This window comes from Pieris rapae, chromosome 11, assembly GCF_905147795.1.
Source record: "Pieris rapae chromosome 11, ilPieRapa1.1, whole genome shotgun sequence".
Taxonomy (NCBI): Eukaryota; Metazoa; Arthropoda; class Insecta; order Lepidoptera; family Pieridae; genus Pieris; species Pieris rapae.
The window spans coordinates 7,518,630-7,532,749 of record NC_059519.1 but is presented as its reverse complement, the minus strand read 5'-3'; the positions used below and the strand labels follow the sequence as shown (position 1 = coordinate 7,532,749).

General features: G+C 31.6%; 1 protein-coding gene across 2 annotated transcripts; it reads right to left on the bottom strand.

Moving 5' to 3' along the window:
* Nucleotides 1–70: 70 nt before the first annotated feature.
* LOC110994305 (dolichyl-diphosphooligosaccharide--protein glycosyltransferase subunit STT3B) lies at nt 71–13,696 on the bottom strand. 2 transcript variants are annotated; one of them, XM_022260858.2, is made up of 15 exons: nt 13,379–13,696; nt 13,082–13,300; nt 12,635–12,878; nt 11,766–11,964; nt 10,670–10,841; nt 9,815–9,993; nt 9,218–9,405; nt 8,759–8,949; nt 8,144–8,246; nt 7,366–7,608; nt 6,237–6,334; nt 5,189–5,317; nt 4,136–4,220; nt 3,574–3,610; nt 71–2,626 (listed from the first exon to the last, which is right to left on the bottom strand). In XM_022260858.2, the coding sequence occupies exons 1-14, from the start codon at nt 13,558–13,560 to the stop codon at nt 3,593–3,595; spliced, it is 2,250 nt and encodes a 749-aa protein (XP_022116550.2). In that variant the 5' UTR covers nt 13,561–13,696; the 3' UTR covers nt 71–2,626; nt 3,574–3,592. The 2 variants fall into 2 exon arrangements, with proteins under 2 accessions (XP_022116550.2, XP_022116549.2); XM_022260857.2 differs by lacking the exon at nt 3,574–3,610.
* Nucleotides 13,697–14,120: the final 424 nt, after the last annotated feature.

Below are 14,120 nucleotides of genomic sequence, written 5' to 3'. Positions count from 1 at the left end.
ATTGGGTTCGGGCGGAAAAGTATTCTATGAAAAGACGTATGTCTGTATTCCAGTTTTAAATGAAAAACAATTATTATCATCAGCTTTTATTAGGACACATTGTATACATACAACGACAATTCTGATGTAGAAAAAGTTGGGTGTCGCTCAAAAAGAAGTTTTCACTTGTGAACAACGAAAAATGACATTTCACCTAGTCTAGAATATAAATCTCTGTCACAAGAAAACAATAAGTGCTGTGAAACAATAAAATTAAACAACATTTATAAAAGATGTTACAATACGCAAAGCACTCCAGAGACGCGAAAAATATCTTATTTAAAAATTAAGACAGTATTGTGTCACGGTCATCATAAACAAGATTATAATCATCGAAATTTTCAAGGGATTATAACTCCGAATTTTAATAATTACTTGCATGCTAGACACTGTATAACAACAGTATTTCTTAATTAAATAGTCTTGTGTTAAGACAGTATAACGAAAGAACCTTTACAACAAAAAAAAACTAAATTTTGGTCAAAAATATTTAAACCTTAAATACATGACCAATGACACTTTATAAATTATAAGTACTTAACGTTCTTACGCATACAGAAAATTAAGCACTAGAAAGTCACTTTTAACAAACCCGAAAAAGCAAGTTGTGCCTTCTAACAGTCGTACAATGCCTTCGGGATTAAGTTTGTACCCGATAATAAACCTTAAGTGTGTCAAAATAAGGTTCTGTTAAATGTCAACAATTGTATGACTGTACTTTTTGAAATGCGAGGTTGCTAACACCTAAATATAGAAAAATTCAAGTGTAACTCTCTGCTACAACTTCAGATGAAGGAGCTGAACCGATCTCAATGAATTTACGAGGGAACGATTTTAAATTGAAATTCTTTTCTTAATCGTACGCAGAGAAACCCCGGATATTAGCTAGTTGGCCACATTTATTGAACGAATCTAAACTATCAATTAATATACAATGGACGCAATTGCGTAATTTTATTAAATCAGTAATGGAGAACATTTTTAACAAAGATAATTCTAGGCATGTTTTTAACAACGTGGGTAGTTCTTTAATGATCAAAAAACGCATCATAATCAAAAATTTTCCTTTTGATTTCAGAAGACATTGCTTGTTAAAATTATCCGACGACATTATTGCCATATATAATTAAATATCTCTATTTATTCCGGTATTCATAAAATGTCTTTTTATTAAATGCAAAAGGTCTTAAGTAGCGTGTTCTCCATTCCTGCACAAACACACTTTTACTACAAATATATCGAGGACATGATCATTGGCATGACTGTAATATAAAATAAAGGTGCACCAAGGAGACATATTAGGTACAACGTTTTTTCTTTCGTTCGTTAATGTTCTAAATGCAAAAAATAACATTTTGAGAGCATACGAGAAGGTATCGTATCATTTTCAATATCGCAATAATGATACGTCTAAAGCTAATTTTCTATTGACATTGCACTTCGAATTAAATCTTAAGTTACATTACATTGTGCACAATGACCAAGTGATCGATTTTCAAACCGTTAAAATTAAACAAACTCCTAACAATTCTAATGGACTAAAGACAAAATTGGTGTCAGTCACATAGCTTTAAATAAATAACCAGAGGAGATGCGTATCTTTACATTAGTCTATCATATCACAAACACAGATATAGATTTTATTAAAACACCAATTTCTTGAAATAAAGACTGATGCTAATTTTGACTTACACAAACTAGACAGATATATAGCAGTATTTCAACAGGAGTAATATTGATTACGTAGTTGTGATTAAAGAACAACTACTGTTAAATTTTAATTTTATTTCTAGTTTAGATAGCTGTACGTCATAATTAGCACCATAGAATTTTTTACATTTCTAAGAGTTTAAAAACAATATTTTTATAAGTTTCATCGAATTATTCTCTATATTCCAATTATCTGATTAAAAATAAAATTTAATTACAACAAGTTTTCATTACTTACAAAAAGATTTATAGGTTGATACTTAATTATATATTAAAACTTTATGAATTGCACGTTTGCATGTTGTCCATAGACAGAAAAATCATTTATTGCAAAAAAAAATATTTTAAACATCTCTAATATTTATCCTTAATGTCTGACATTCATAGCTGTAGTCAGTGTTGCCATAAAAATACATTTAAAACATTATTTATTGCTATAAACACGAGGTATGTTTCCTAAGTCATTGAGAATGGACTGAATGTGGTGACATGATTGTAACACATGTGGATTTTTCGCCTGAATTTTGTTAAATGCGTAACAAAGTAGTAGTAGTCAAATTCTTATTGCAATTAAAAGAAATTGGGCGAAAAATATTTACTATCTCTACAAAATATTAAATGCTCTTAAATATCAGAATTTACTTGACAGCCGGCCACTTCATTCCAGTCTCTATGATTAGATTGTACATAGACTCTATCTACCTGGTTATTGCCAAAATTAACGTTCTATGTTATTTGTAAGCGTATCCGACCCTATACAAAGCTTAACGCATCTCCACTGACAACTAAACTAGGCTGTACGTCACTCTAGTCTCATCTTCTTACCTTTGACAACTGTTGGTTTATTTTTAAGTAGACCTTTTCTTCGCTTCGACGTCTGCAAATATAAAAATCAGATGAGAAATGTTGTGCGTAGGCTAAACAAAAGCTGACATCTAAACAAAACAAATAATACTACCGCATTCAATACAACATTAGCCCTTGCAGACCACCGAACATCAATGGGAGTACGTTTAAAAAAATTATAAAATTTGTTTTTCCCGAAGTCTTATTAGTCAGGTTAGACCTGCTTTTCTAATAGCAGACATTAAAATAATTACCATGGTTAAAGAAACCATCCACTACTTTCGTAAATACAAAAACGCATGCAATTAGAATTGACATACAAAAACATCTAAAGATTGCGACAAAGACAATAATAACGATCTTATTTCCAAACGTACTATAAACCTTACACAGATAAGTTATTGTGAGTACGTTTATAAATAAGGGGATAAATGTATATCCCGGTCCAGACTATAAATTGCTGTTTAATAAAAATAGTTTACCATAGATCCTACATCGTATGCAAGCTGAAATCGGAAAGAGTAATTCAAATAATTGTGACCATAACGGCTTTTATGATCAACAACGGTATTCTGTTACATCAATTTAACACAGAACTTTTCCAATATAAAAAAGAAATTTCAAAACAAAATAAAATCCTAGATTTACTTTTAAAAACTCTTGACAATGGACATAAATTCAATCAAATCAAATAACAGAATACCCGAGTAATGATATTACATTATAAAAAAACAAAATACAAGAACTCAGCCAGAACAATGGACGAACAAACACACATACATAATCACTTTGTTCAAAAAATAACTCAATTTGAACATCCGAATTTTAATTAGATATTTGTTAAGTGTTTGCTATGAATTCATGGAGCTGAAGCAAAATTAATTAAATCGAGAATATGTTCCTATTACAACAATGAGTATGAGTTTTTGAGTTATTATTTGTATTATATTACAAACAATCAATATTATATATTCATACCGTGTTAATCTGCATCGGGTTATAGCGATGACCTCGCCTAAGATAATATTAATACACTTTATAAACCATATTGTTTAGGAACTACACTTTAATAATAAAAAAAAAGAAAATAAAAATTTAAATTGACTTATAAAATAAAAAATTATATTAAGAAGTAAAATCCTATATATCTTTGAATCAAATATATAGGGTTTTTATAACAGTACTTGGGTGTACATTACAATGCAAACAAATTAATTACGGTTTGAACAAGTTACTGTGTGACATTCTACGTTAGCATATTCCTATAAGTATATTGTATATATTATGTATAAAATCTAGGAACTATGTAATGACATTTACACATTTAACTGAATCTTACCTTAGATTATTCCATCATGGCCTAACATCAATACGATATTAATATTTTACTACATAAAAGATTTGAGGCAATAAACTTGTTTCATACGTTGTGATAGATTTTTAAATTCAATATAATTAAACGTATTTTAATCCGATCAACTTGTTAGATCAGCGATTTCATGTCTGATGAATGAATTAAGAAATATAATAAAAAACTAACCTTTTTAGATATAGAGTTGCTTGTTGATATAGTTCTCTTTGCGAGCGGGACACGCGGTCGGTTAAATTCGTCTCGCTTCTTCACTCTAAAAATAATTTGGAAAAATAATTAAATTAAAAAGTCGTATGGTGTAACAGATATTAATTTCAAAGTTTCTGTTTCTCAACAAAAAAACATAGATCTGCTAAAATTAAAAATGCCAATAAACATACAAAAAAAATTTTATTCATATAGTAAACAAGTACAGTTATGAACGTCAAAAAAATTAAATTAATGTGAATTTACATGTACTGCAGGTTCTCAAATCAAGGGCGAAGAACGGAAGAGAAGAACTGGCAATAAACTCTCCGCCACTCTTTTTAATCGCCAAGATTTTTTACACAATGTAAGGAGCTGCAACCATTACACCATGTTCCATATGACATCTTGAGTAATCAAGGATAATAAAATAAATTAGAATCAAAGATTTGTCCTCTATCAGCAGGAGGCATGGTGAAATGGGAATGATAAATATTTGATGTGTGACATAGAGCCGTTGGCCACAGCTTAAAAGTTTCACTACAATTAAGTTTATATTACATAGCTAAAATAGAAAAAGAAACAATACAGTTAACTGATATACTAGGTATGAAATAAGTTGCCAGAAATGTTCATCTATTTTCTTATATACAATTATATCTTTAAGAAAATTTATTAAAAAATCTAGAAAGATATACACTGATGCTCTAATACGAACATGGAAGTCAAATTAGAAAGACTTCCTAGAATTTTGGTCTTGGGTGTCAAAAAAATCACATAATCTAATTTAAGAACTGGCATGTAAAAAATAATCACATCATTTATTTCAATTTCAGACACCAATCTAACTGTGGCATTAGTTAAATTACTGGCACCGATTAAAACCTAAAAGGTCGACGACGTACTTGTGGCCCCGGTGTCACTTAACATCAGGTGGATTGCACCATCTTATAAATGTGTGCGAAGAAAAAAAATTTCTATCGTCGAAAATAAATTACGTATACGAAATATGTAGTACGTAAAAAACGTACGCACCTGTATATTCTAACGAGCCAATGCTCCGTAGTGTACGACTCTTCGAGGTAAGTTAGTTTGAAACCGCGATTTCCGGGCATCGCGTTTCGCGTCCTATCGTAACCCGGTGGACTGCCACCACTATCATATCTGGAAAAAATATATAATTATAGGTCTATAGGTATTTGGGTACTTACGTATTAACACCACCGACGCAAAAAAATAATGGTTAGCAAACATGGACAACCTAAACCTAACCTATAACTTTTTGGCTTCTAGTGTTTTGATTTTATAAAAAGTGATTCACTTTATATTTAATCATCAATAATTTAGGTTTAGTTTGTCCACGCTAACCATTAAGTTTTTACTACTACAACTATAGAATATAAGCGAAACAATTAAATGTTAATTGCTATGTTACGAATGAATGCAATGTAAGAGTCAAGCTTTGGTCTGGTGACCATGACGCACAACGCTGCGGTATGCGGTACGCGGTGTCGGACACTGAATCATATGAAAAACGTCGAGAATGTTCTCTTGTTCCGTCGCAGTATGCGTCAGCGGGGAGGGGCAAGCGCGGTGAAGTGGGGAGGTGTACTGCCGCACAGCGCGGCGACATTCTTGGTTCAACGCTGCGATGTGCGTCACGGGTAAAATTGTTCATGTTCACGTCTACCTTGGTAGCTGCGGCAAAATCAACTGACCACCTCTCCGCAGGGACGCTAAATGCTGCGTAGTGACGCTGCATGCATGCATACCGCAGCGTTGTGCGTCATGATCACCAGACCAAAGCTTTAGACTGCTTGCGTCTGGCTATGACGATTGATGAAATCGCCGCACTTTTAAAACTTAGAAAGCCTTGGATCGTACATGTATTTAATAAATATAATCCTTAAAACAAAAAGCCCGAAGAGTTGAGATAATCAACACCTAATTACGAAATTAAAACAAGTTTAACCAATATAACAAAATATGTATAATCTTTTAATTGGGATATGCCTCGTAAATTATCATCCCGAGAGTACAAAAATTATATACTTTGTGGAAGCATCTAATAGTGAAAACCCACCTGTAATAGGACAACTTATACATTAAACAGTTCAACATAGTTTTAGAGCCTTCCGCGTCTATTCTGTATTCTCCACGCTCAGTAAAATAGTCGGCTTCCTGAAAAAAAAAATTTATCAAAGACGTGAGTATAACTAATACTGCGTATAAAAGATCATGAAAAGAGGTGTACGGGTAGGAGTATCACACATAAGAATCAATGATTGCTTATATGTAGCGAGTATAAGACAATATTTTTTTACATTAATACTAGCGGATCCGACAGACGTTGTCCTGTCTACACGTCTTTAATATCAAAATTTCAATTTTTAATAAGCCATTTTGATGAAAATTATTATTCAAATGTTATGACAATATCTAACGATCCAGCACATGGTCACACACGATATAACACAATGATAACAAAACTTTTTTTAAATTTCGGGACAGACTAAAATTAAAATTCGAATATTATTTAAAATTTGACACTGCGATGGTAGCGCCTTCTGTCGGATCCAATGTAAAACATTCCAAAATCAACAACAACTAATAAATTGAAAATTAATTAAAAAAACATTGTCCAGCGGACAAAATTGTGAATCTAAACCATTCCCAGATCCCCTTGAACACACACAAAAAATTTCGTCTAAATCGGTCCAGTCGTTTAGGAGGAGTTCAGTCACATACGCACGCACACAAGAAATATATATATTAAGATGTCAAAAATCAAAATACATTTAATCAGTTGAATCACTTGATCACTTTGAGTAGTCAACTCTCCCGCTTGTTCGGAATCAACGTTCGAAAGGCAACGACGTGTGTCAGGCACTGGAGACTGATCACCTACTTGCCCATTAGATTTAAATCTGAGGCCAAGACCTAAAAGCGGTTGTAGCGCCACTGATTTACTTTTTTTAACAGAAATTAATATACAGAATGTTCAATCAGAGGTCATGTATTCTAGAGGACACTTCGATATATATATGTATAGACCAATTGGTGCCATTTATGGATCATTATTGGTACTACAAGCGCATTTTTAAACTATTAAAATCAATTGTTACCCAGCTTCACTCACATACAGAAACCGCCAAAAAATTTACTTTTTTTTGCCTTATAAATAGTACAAAATTAATTCATAAATCACTCACATGAATATCCTTGGGATGTTCGCCTTCAGCAATCCTAACCATCCATATGAATTTATTAATATCATCTCCCGAGTACCCAATAGCGCCACCAAAGATCACCAACACATAATCGACGTCAAGCATGCTCATAATTTCATAGGCCGCACTCTCATTACTCGCCATCGCCTTACCCACAAGGGCGATATGGGAATTGTTCCACGTATTATTGTCCACTAGTGTCGTTCGATTTCCCATTCCAGCTATCTGAAAATATTTGGATTTGTTTGCGACTGCCTTCTCACTCTCTCTCTCTGGTTTCTTCTCATACAAGTATAATACAGATATTTTGGCGTTTCTTGTTTAAAAATTCATGGTAGAACTTTTTGTTCCTCTGTTATAAAAACATTTCTGTCTCGTCAGAATTGAACGCAGGGCAATACGACACATAGGCATACCATCACTTCATGCTTTGGTAGTAATAGTTTAATAAAAAAAATTCTACCACTAAGGTAGAAAAAATTATTATTATTATTAGAATCCGGAAAAATGTAAGTCATAATTTTACAACCCTCCAATTATATCAGAGAGTGTCGTTCTATAACTTTTAGACAAATTTTTTAATTTTATATTATTTAAATACTTAAAGAGAACCGATCTTAATATCAAATTATATGAAATGAACACATTTTCTCTTTTTTCATTTATATGGATACGATTCCAGTCAAATAAAAATGAAATTAATTCCTACTTTCATACAGATACAAAATATTTTTTTTTCTATTATAATAAATAATCTTACCTGATATCCGTAATCCCACCAGGACATAATTCTTGCATCCTCAGCCGTGTTTTGTGATAACCAACCATAGGCTTCCCTGAAGTCATCTAAAATTCTTCGCGATCTAAATATTTAGAAAGAAGATTTATTTAATTAAATTTTTTATTAAACATTAATTACTTTTTCCAACATCACATAAACCAATTTTCAAAACTGAATTAATACAAAATGGTCTAAATAGTAAAAGTTGATTCACATCAATATCATAGATTCATCAATCATCAAATATCATAGAATCATAGAAATTTTTATAGAGCAGGAGGCTCATCTGATGATAAGTGATACCGCCGTCTAACCCTCAATGCCAGATGGCTCGCCAGTGCGTTGCCGGCCTTTTTACTAATGATAATGTGAAATTAGGAGGCTCACCTGATGATAAGTGATACCACCGTTCATGGACCCTCAATGCCAGAGGCCTCGCCAGTGCGTTGCCGGCCTTTTTACTAATGATAATGTGAAATTAGGAGGCTCACCTGATGATAAGTGATACCGCCGTCCATGGACACTCAATACCAGAGGGCTCGCCAGTGCGTTGCCGGCCTTTTTACTAATGATGGCAATTAATCTAAAACTCACCCATCGTTGCCATAGCTGGCGAGGACTATACTAGGGCTGGAGTAGGCATTCGAAGTGGCCCAAGTACAATGAACAGAGAACAACATGAGTAATATCATGAAGGCTATGACGGTGCCGGGACGTGCATATAATCCCAATCCCTGTTCTTGCGTCTGCGCTGGTTCCGGGACGCGTTTCTTTACTTTGCCCGCCTATTTGTAAATATTAATAATGTTTAAATACACCAAATTTCCAATGGAAATCTCAATATTTTTCACTTAATAACATTTATATAATTTTTTTAATAAAATATATTCCCATAAATATATTAATGAAATTTATATACACATTTGTTAAAATCATCTCTATTTTTAAATATATTATTATATAGATAAACTAACGTGTTTAAAAATATTTAAAAATTAACTGTTTTTTTATTTTCTAATTTTTTTTTTTTTGATTACTTTAAAATAATATTACCTTGTCATACAAATTCTTGGACTCCTCAGTCTCGACAGAGGCCTGCGTTGGGTCATCCTCACGAAGGACCAGCTCCAAAATTATGGAGAATGCGATTCCAGACAAAACACACACAACTGGCGTGAGTGTCAGCATCAGACGAACCATCACACCCGCGAAGTATACCGCGCTTATTGCGTACAGGGCAACTGTAAAAGATTTTATCTATAAAGTATAGAAGAGGAATTTCTCCATCTGTATCCTAATCAACGCAAAAAAAAACGCATCGTAAAGTGTGCCGTTTTGCTACATTCATTTTCCTTCTATTCTTCCTCTTTTTTTTTAGTTTTTCTTCTTCTCTTTCTCAGTTCATATTACCATCAGTTGTATTCCGTACGCAGTACAAGATATTTTAAACATACGTCTGTGAAGAGCTAGGCTTTTTTGGACATGGTTTCTATCTGCGTCCAAAATTATACGCCATAAACATAAAATGAAAATCTATTCAAATTTTATATATGAAAAAGTATCAAAAAAAGCTCATGAAAATTCTCAATTCCTGTTATCTAGTATAATAACAACAAATTTTGTTTGTAACATTTGTGTTTGTAAACTTACCAAACACACGTTCATCATTGATATTCTTTATGCAGTACCATAGACCGACCGGGAATGTGCAGACCAGAACGTGCAGGTCAAAGAAAAACGACGACCACGTGGTAGGCTGATGTTCAGACACAGATGCTATTATAGGGATATGAATCTTTGCATAACCTGTATCCCATAGTGAGTAAAACCTGAAATCATTTTGAAATGAATAAATAATATGCATTATATAAAAAAAAATTATAAAGTCGCATGTCTTAACTTTAATTTTTAGTTTAAATATCGTCTCAACAAACAAACAAAAAAGAATCATTTATTCATATAGGTAACATAATGTACACTTATGAATGTTAAAAAAAAATATACATTAAATTAAATGATTCTAATTTTACATTTACTGCCAGTTCTCAAATCATCAATTAAAGAAAAATTTTAGATTCCTTAGTTAATTAATTAGGGCCAGTGCATTAGTATGCAGACTAAAAGGCCATGACGAAAATTAAATTCTACTTTTACATATACACAAACGTATTACAGTAAACCATACAACACGAAAATACTGATTGACAGTAATAAACTAAATTATTTACATAACAATATTCACACAATTCTCAATAACAATATTCACACATATGCAAATTATCCTGTAAATGTATGTCAAACACATACAACACGAAATAATTATAACAGTGTAATTATCTAGTCGGAATATACAGTATTACTACTAGTTCGTTTCTTTCCCTTACATTGTATTTACTCTGAGATGAAAAGAGACAGATCAGCATCACTACTTATTAAGATTACAGTCAAGATGCAAAATCATACAGCTTATTGGTTATGACATAAAAAAATTGAAATATATTTTACCTTCCGCTCCAAGGAGCAATAACTCCCATATAAGTCAAGGCCACAACCGCCAAAAATACGGCACCAGCTGCGACAAGCGTGCCTAGTACCAGGAGTTGCTTCCATTCACCTTTTGGATTCAAACTGTGTAAATATTTCAATGCTCCAACTACCATTAACAATGCAAACACACCTGGAAATAAAATTATATTATGAGTATAATTTTGTTCTTCACTTCACTTACTAGTGCTTGATCATGGAAGATGGTTACGTTCGACCCAAGCAGCCTTACCCTAGATTTGGATGCAATACAGATGTCAATATATCCCTTAAGTAAAGTTGAAAATATTAAAAAATTCTAGACAATGTAGTCACATTTCACCTTTATAATATGTGTGTAACTTTTACATATAGGCTATAGTTATCAAAAATAATAAAGAAAATGCAAGTTGAAATGAGGTTAACTCTTTTGTAGTGTCTTACAAACATTTAATCAAATGGTTCCAGGACTCAGCAGTACTATATTTAGCCAATTAAATGATTTTTATTGTAATAATAACAAAAAAAATATCCAAATATTTGACACACATAATATCTCATATTTGTTGTCACTTTATAATTAAAATTAAATATAAATAGAACATTGATATCCATCTACTATGTTAGTATGTTTACAACTATCATATAAAATATTTTTTTTATATTATTAGTGGATTCCATTTTTTATGACCGTTGTAGTGACCTTTTAGCCTTAGCAATGTTAAATGTTAGTCCTTTGAACTTATAACATCCTTTAGTACAAAATGCAGGTACAGCAACTGTTGAGTAATTTAATTTTTATTGAATGATTTTTTTGTAACAAATTTCTATAAATCTCATGCAGACTCAAATGGACATATATTTTTAGTTTTTTTAGTGAAGCTTTTTGTGGATACATCCAATGTGTTAATTCTATGTTTTATTTTTAACTTTTTTAATTGAATACATGTTTCTGTTTTTATTCCAAATAAATAAAAAATGCAGAAGAAAATGCAGATATAAAGAAAATAATATAAATATGCAGCGATATTGACTAGTAGCAGTAGCACTACTTTGTACTTAAATGTATTTTTAATACCTGAAGCAGCCATATGCTCACTAGTCCGAATAGGTTGGAATCCAACAAAAGGAATTTGCATTGAAAATACTAGTCCAATTATGTAGAAGACTGTGTAGCTCACAAACACTCTTTGTGAGAATCTTCCCATTATGAGCAGGACAAATACATGGAGGGGGATTAAATTTATAATAAAAACATAACCACCCCATGCTGATACCTAAAATGACAGAAAATAATTTATTTAACGGCACCATACAGCATTAGTACCTAGTTGTGTGAATATATATTTATTGAACTTAAAAATAATATTTACTTTTATAACATATTTAAATATCTAATTTAGAATGTCATTTTATACATAGCATGAATTTGTTTTCTTTACCTTGTTACCACAATAATTTGTGGTGAATGACAGAAAATCAGTGTTGTTGATGACAATAACAAATCTGAGTATATTCACATGTCTTTTTATAATTTAACTTGCTCATAGTAATGTAAATATATTTAGATGAAATTAAACTAATTGATGTAGTGATGCCTGGTACAGATTTAATACTTTTACTGGCATTATAAGCATGGTACAAATATGTGGTTTGAAGTATTACACTATAAATACCTAATATACTAAAATTGATACAACTAATGAAAATTATATATATATCAGTCTTCTTATCTCTATGACCCAGTTTTATTTGAAATTTGATATAATAAGCACCTGGTTGAGAATACTATTCCTAATCTTGACCACCAGGTGTTTGTTTCGCTACATGCAAATTAGGAACTATATCCAAATTTTTAAATTGTATTGTTTTTTTCTTTTTTATGCTTAATATTTTTTTACATATGCAGCATAATGATATTAAATCAATTAAATTGTACACACTTACCATGTAAAAATAAGATAGTGCTGTGCATATTGACCAAAAAACTGAGCCGCTTTTAACACTCTTTAGCCATAGATAGTATGTAAATTGCAAAGCAAAGATAGCAATTCCTTCATTATCATAGCTTCCTGCCACAGACCTGCTACTGTATCCAGGCACAATTGCTATAAAGCAAGCAGCAAATAAACCAGCTCCTCTTGACCAAAGCTCTGATGTCAATAAATATGTTGCTATTGCTGTGAGCCCACTAAAAATGAATGGACATAATAATGAAAACTCTGCTAATTTCTTTAAACATGGAAGCTTTGAAGACATAAGTCATAAAGACATATATATATGTTATATAGTAATACTAATTTTAACATTCAAACATTTCATTAACTCAGTACTTAGGAACTGTTTATCTTAAACAGGATGGTAAATGTATCGAAAATCTATTTTAGAACATACCTAAACACTGGAGCAAGAAATACACATATATCTCTTATATGTATTGGAATGTTAAGGGCATGTAAAAGCCAATGGATGGTACCCGATGTAAGCATAAGACCAGGATACACAGTTCCCCCAACAATTCTTCCTAAAGGATACCAAGCTCGCTCATCAAACCAATTTAAGAAATTGTAAAATCCGTGTTCCACCATATAGGCCGTGGATCTGTAGTTAAACCTAAAACAAACAGTTAACCAAGTAGAATTCTCATTCCTATATTTTTTTAATTAGCCTTAACACAAATGCGATACTCACCATGGATCAAACTCATGAATAATACTTTCGAATCGTATAACAGCAAAAAGCCGGGATGCAAAGCCGGCCAACCAAGCAAGAGTCAAAACTGTAACCGTGATGAGGGTGCTAAAGCCGGCTGTGTTGTGAAATATGCCTTGATTATGGCCATTTACCGGTTTAGCCGCAGCGATTGTCGGCATTTTAGTTAAAAAAATATTACCAACTAAATAAAATATGCAATAAATATTTTCCCATACATGAATTCCAACAATACACTACCAAATTCTATTGAAATTGATTGACTTTTCGCTGACTGACACGTCTTTCTTAGAAAATATTACCAGCTGAAATATTATTAGAGACTCACAGATTATTACATCTATATAATACACATACCAAGTATTACCTAGCGCTATGACTCTGAATCATTCCTTAATCTTATCTATTATCGCATCGTTGCTAACAATACATTGAAATAATATTTATATTTTGTTAACATTATTATGTTCACATGAAGATAATTAGCTTCCATTTCCAATTTCATTACAATTAAAATCAACAAAGATACTTTTGATATTTGAACTCACATTTTGATAAATGTATATTATGCCGTATTTAATAATAAATAAAAATATGTGTAAAATATATACTCTTACTATCATTTTAACTTAAAATAAAACTAAAATATATAATCCAGAATTAATAATATTTTATACTTAAATAGTTAAATATGAATAATTATATATAAATAATCAAGTTA

Bases quoted from the DNA above. Each gene is read 5' to 3' on its own strand.
- LOC110994305 (XM_022260857.2), bottom strand. From the start codon at position 13,560: ATGCCGACAATCGCTGCGGCTAAACCGGTAAATGGCCATAATCAAGGC. The intron at 13,301-13,378 runs GTGAGTATCGCA...TGTTTGTTTTAG, and splicing joins ATTCATGAGTTTGATCCATG to GTTTAACTACAGATCCACGG. The intron at 12,879-13,081 runs GTATGTTCTAAA...ATTCATTTTTAG, and splicing joins TTTCTTGCTCCAGTGTTTAG to TGGGCTCACAGCAATAGCAA.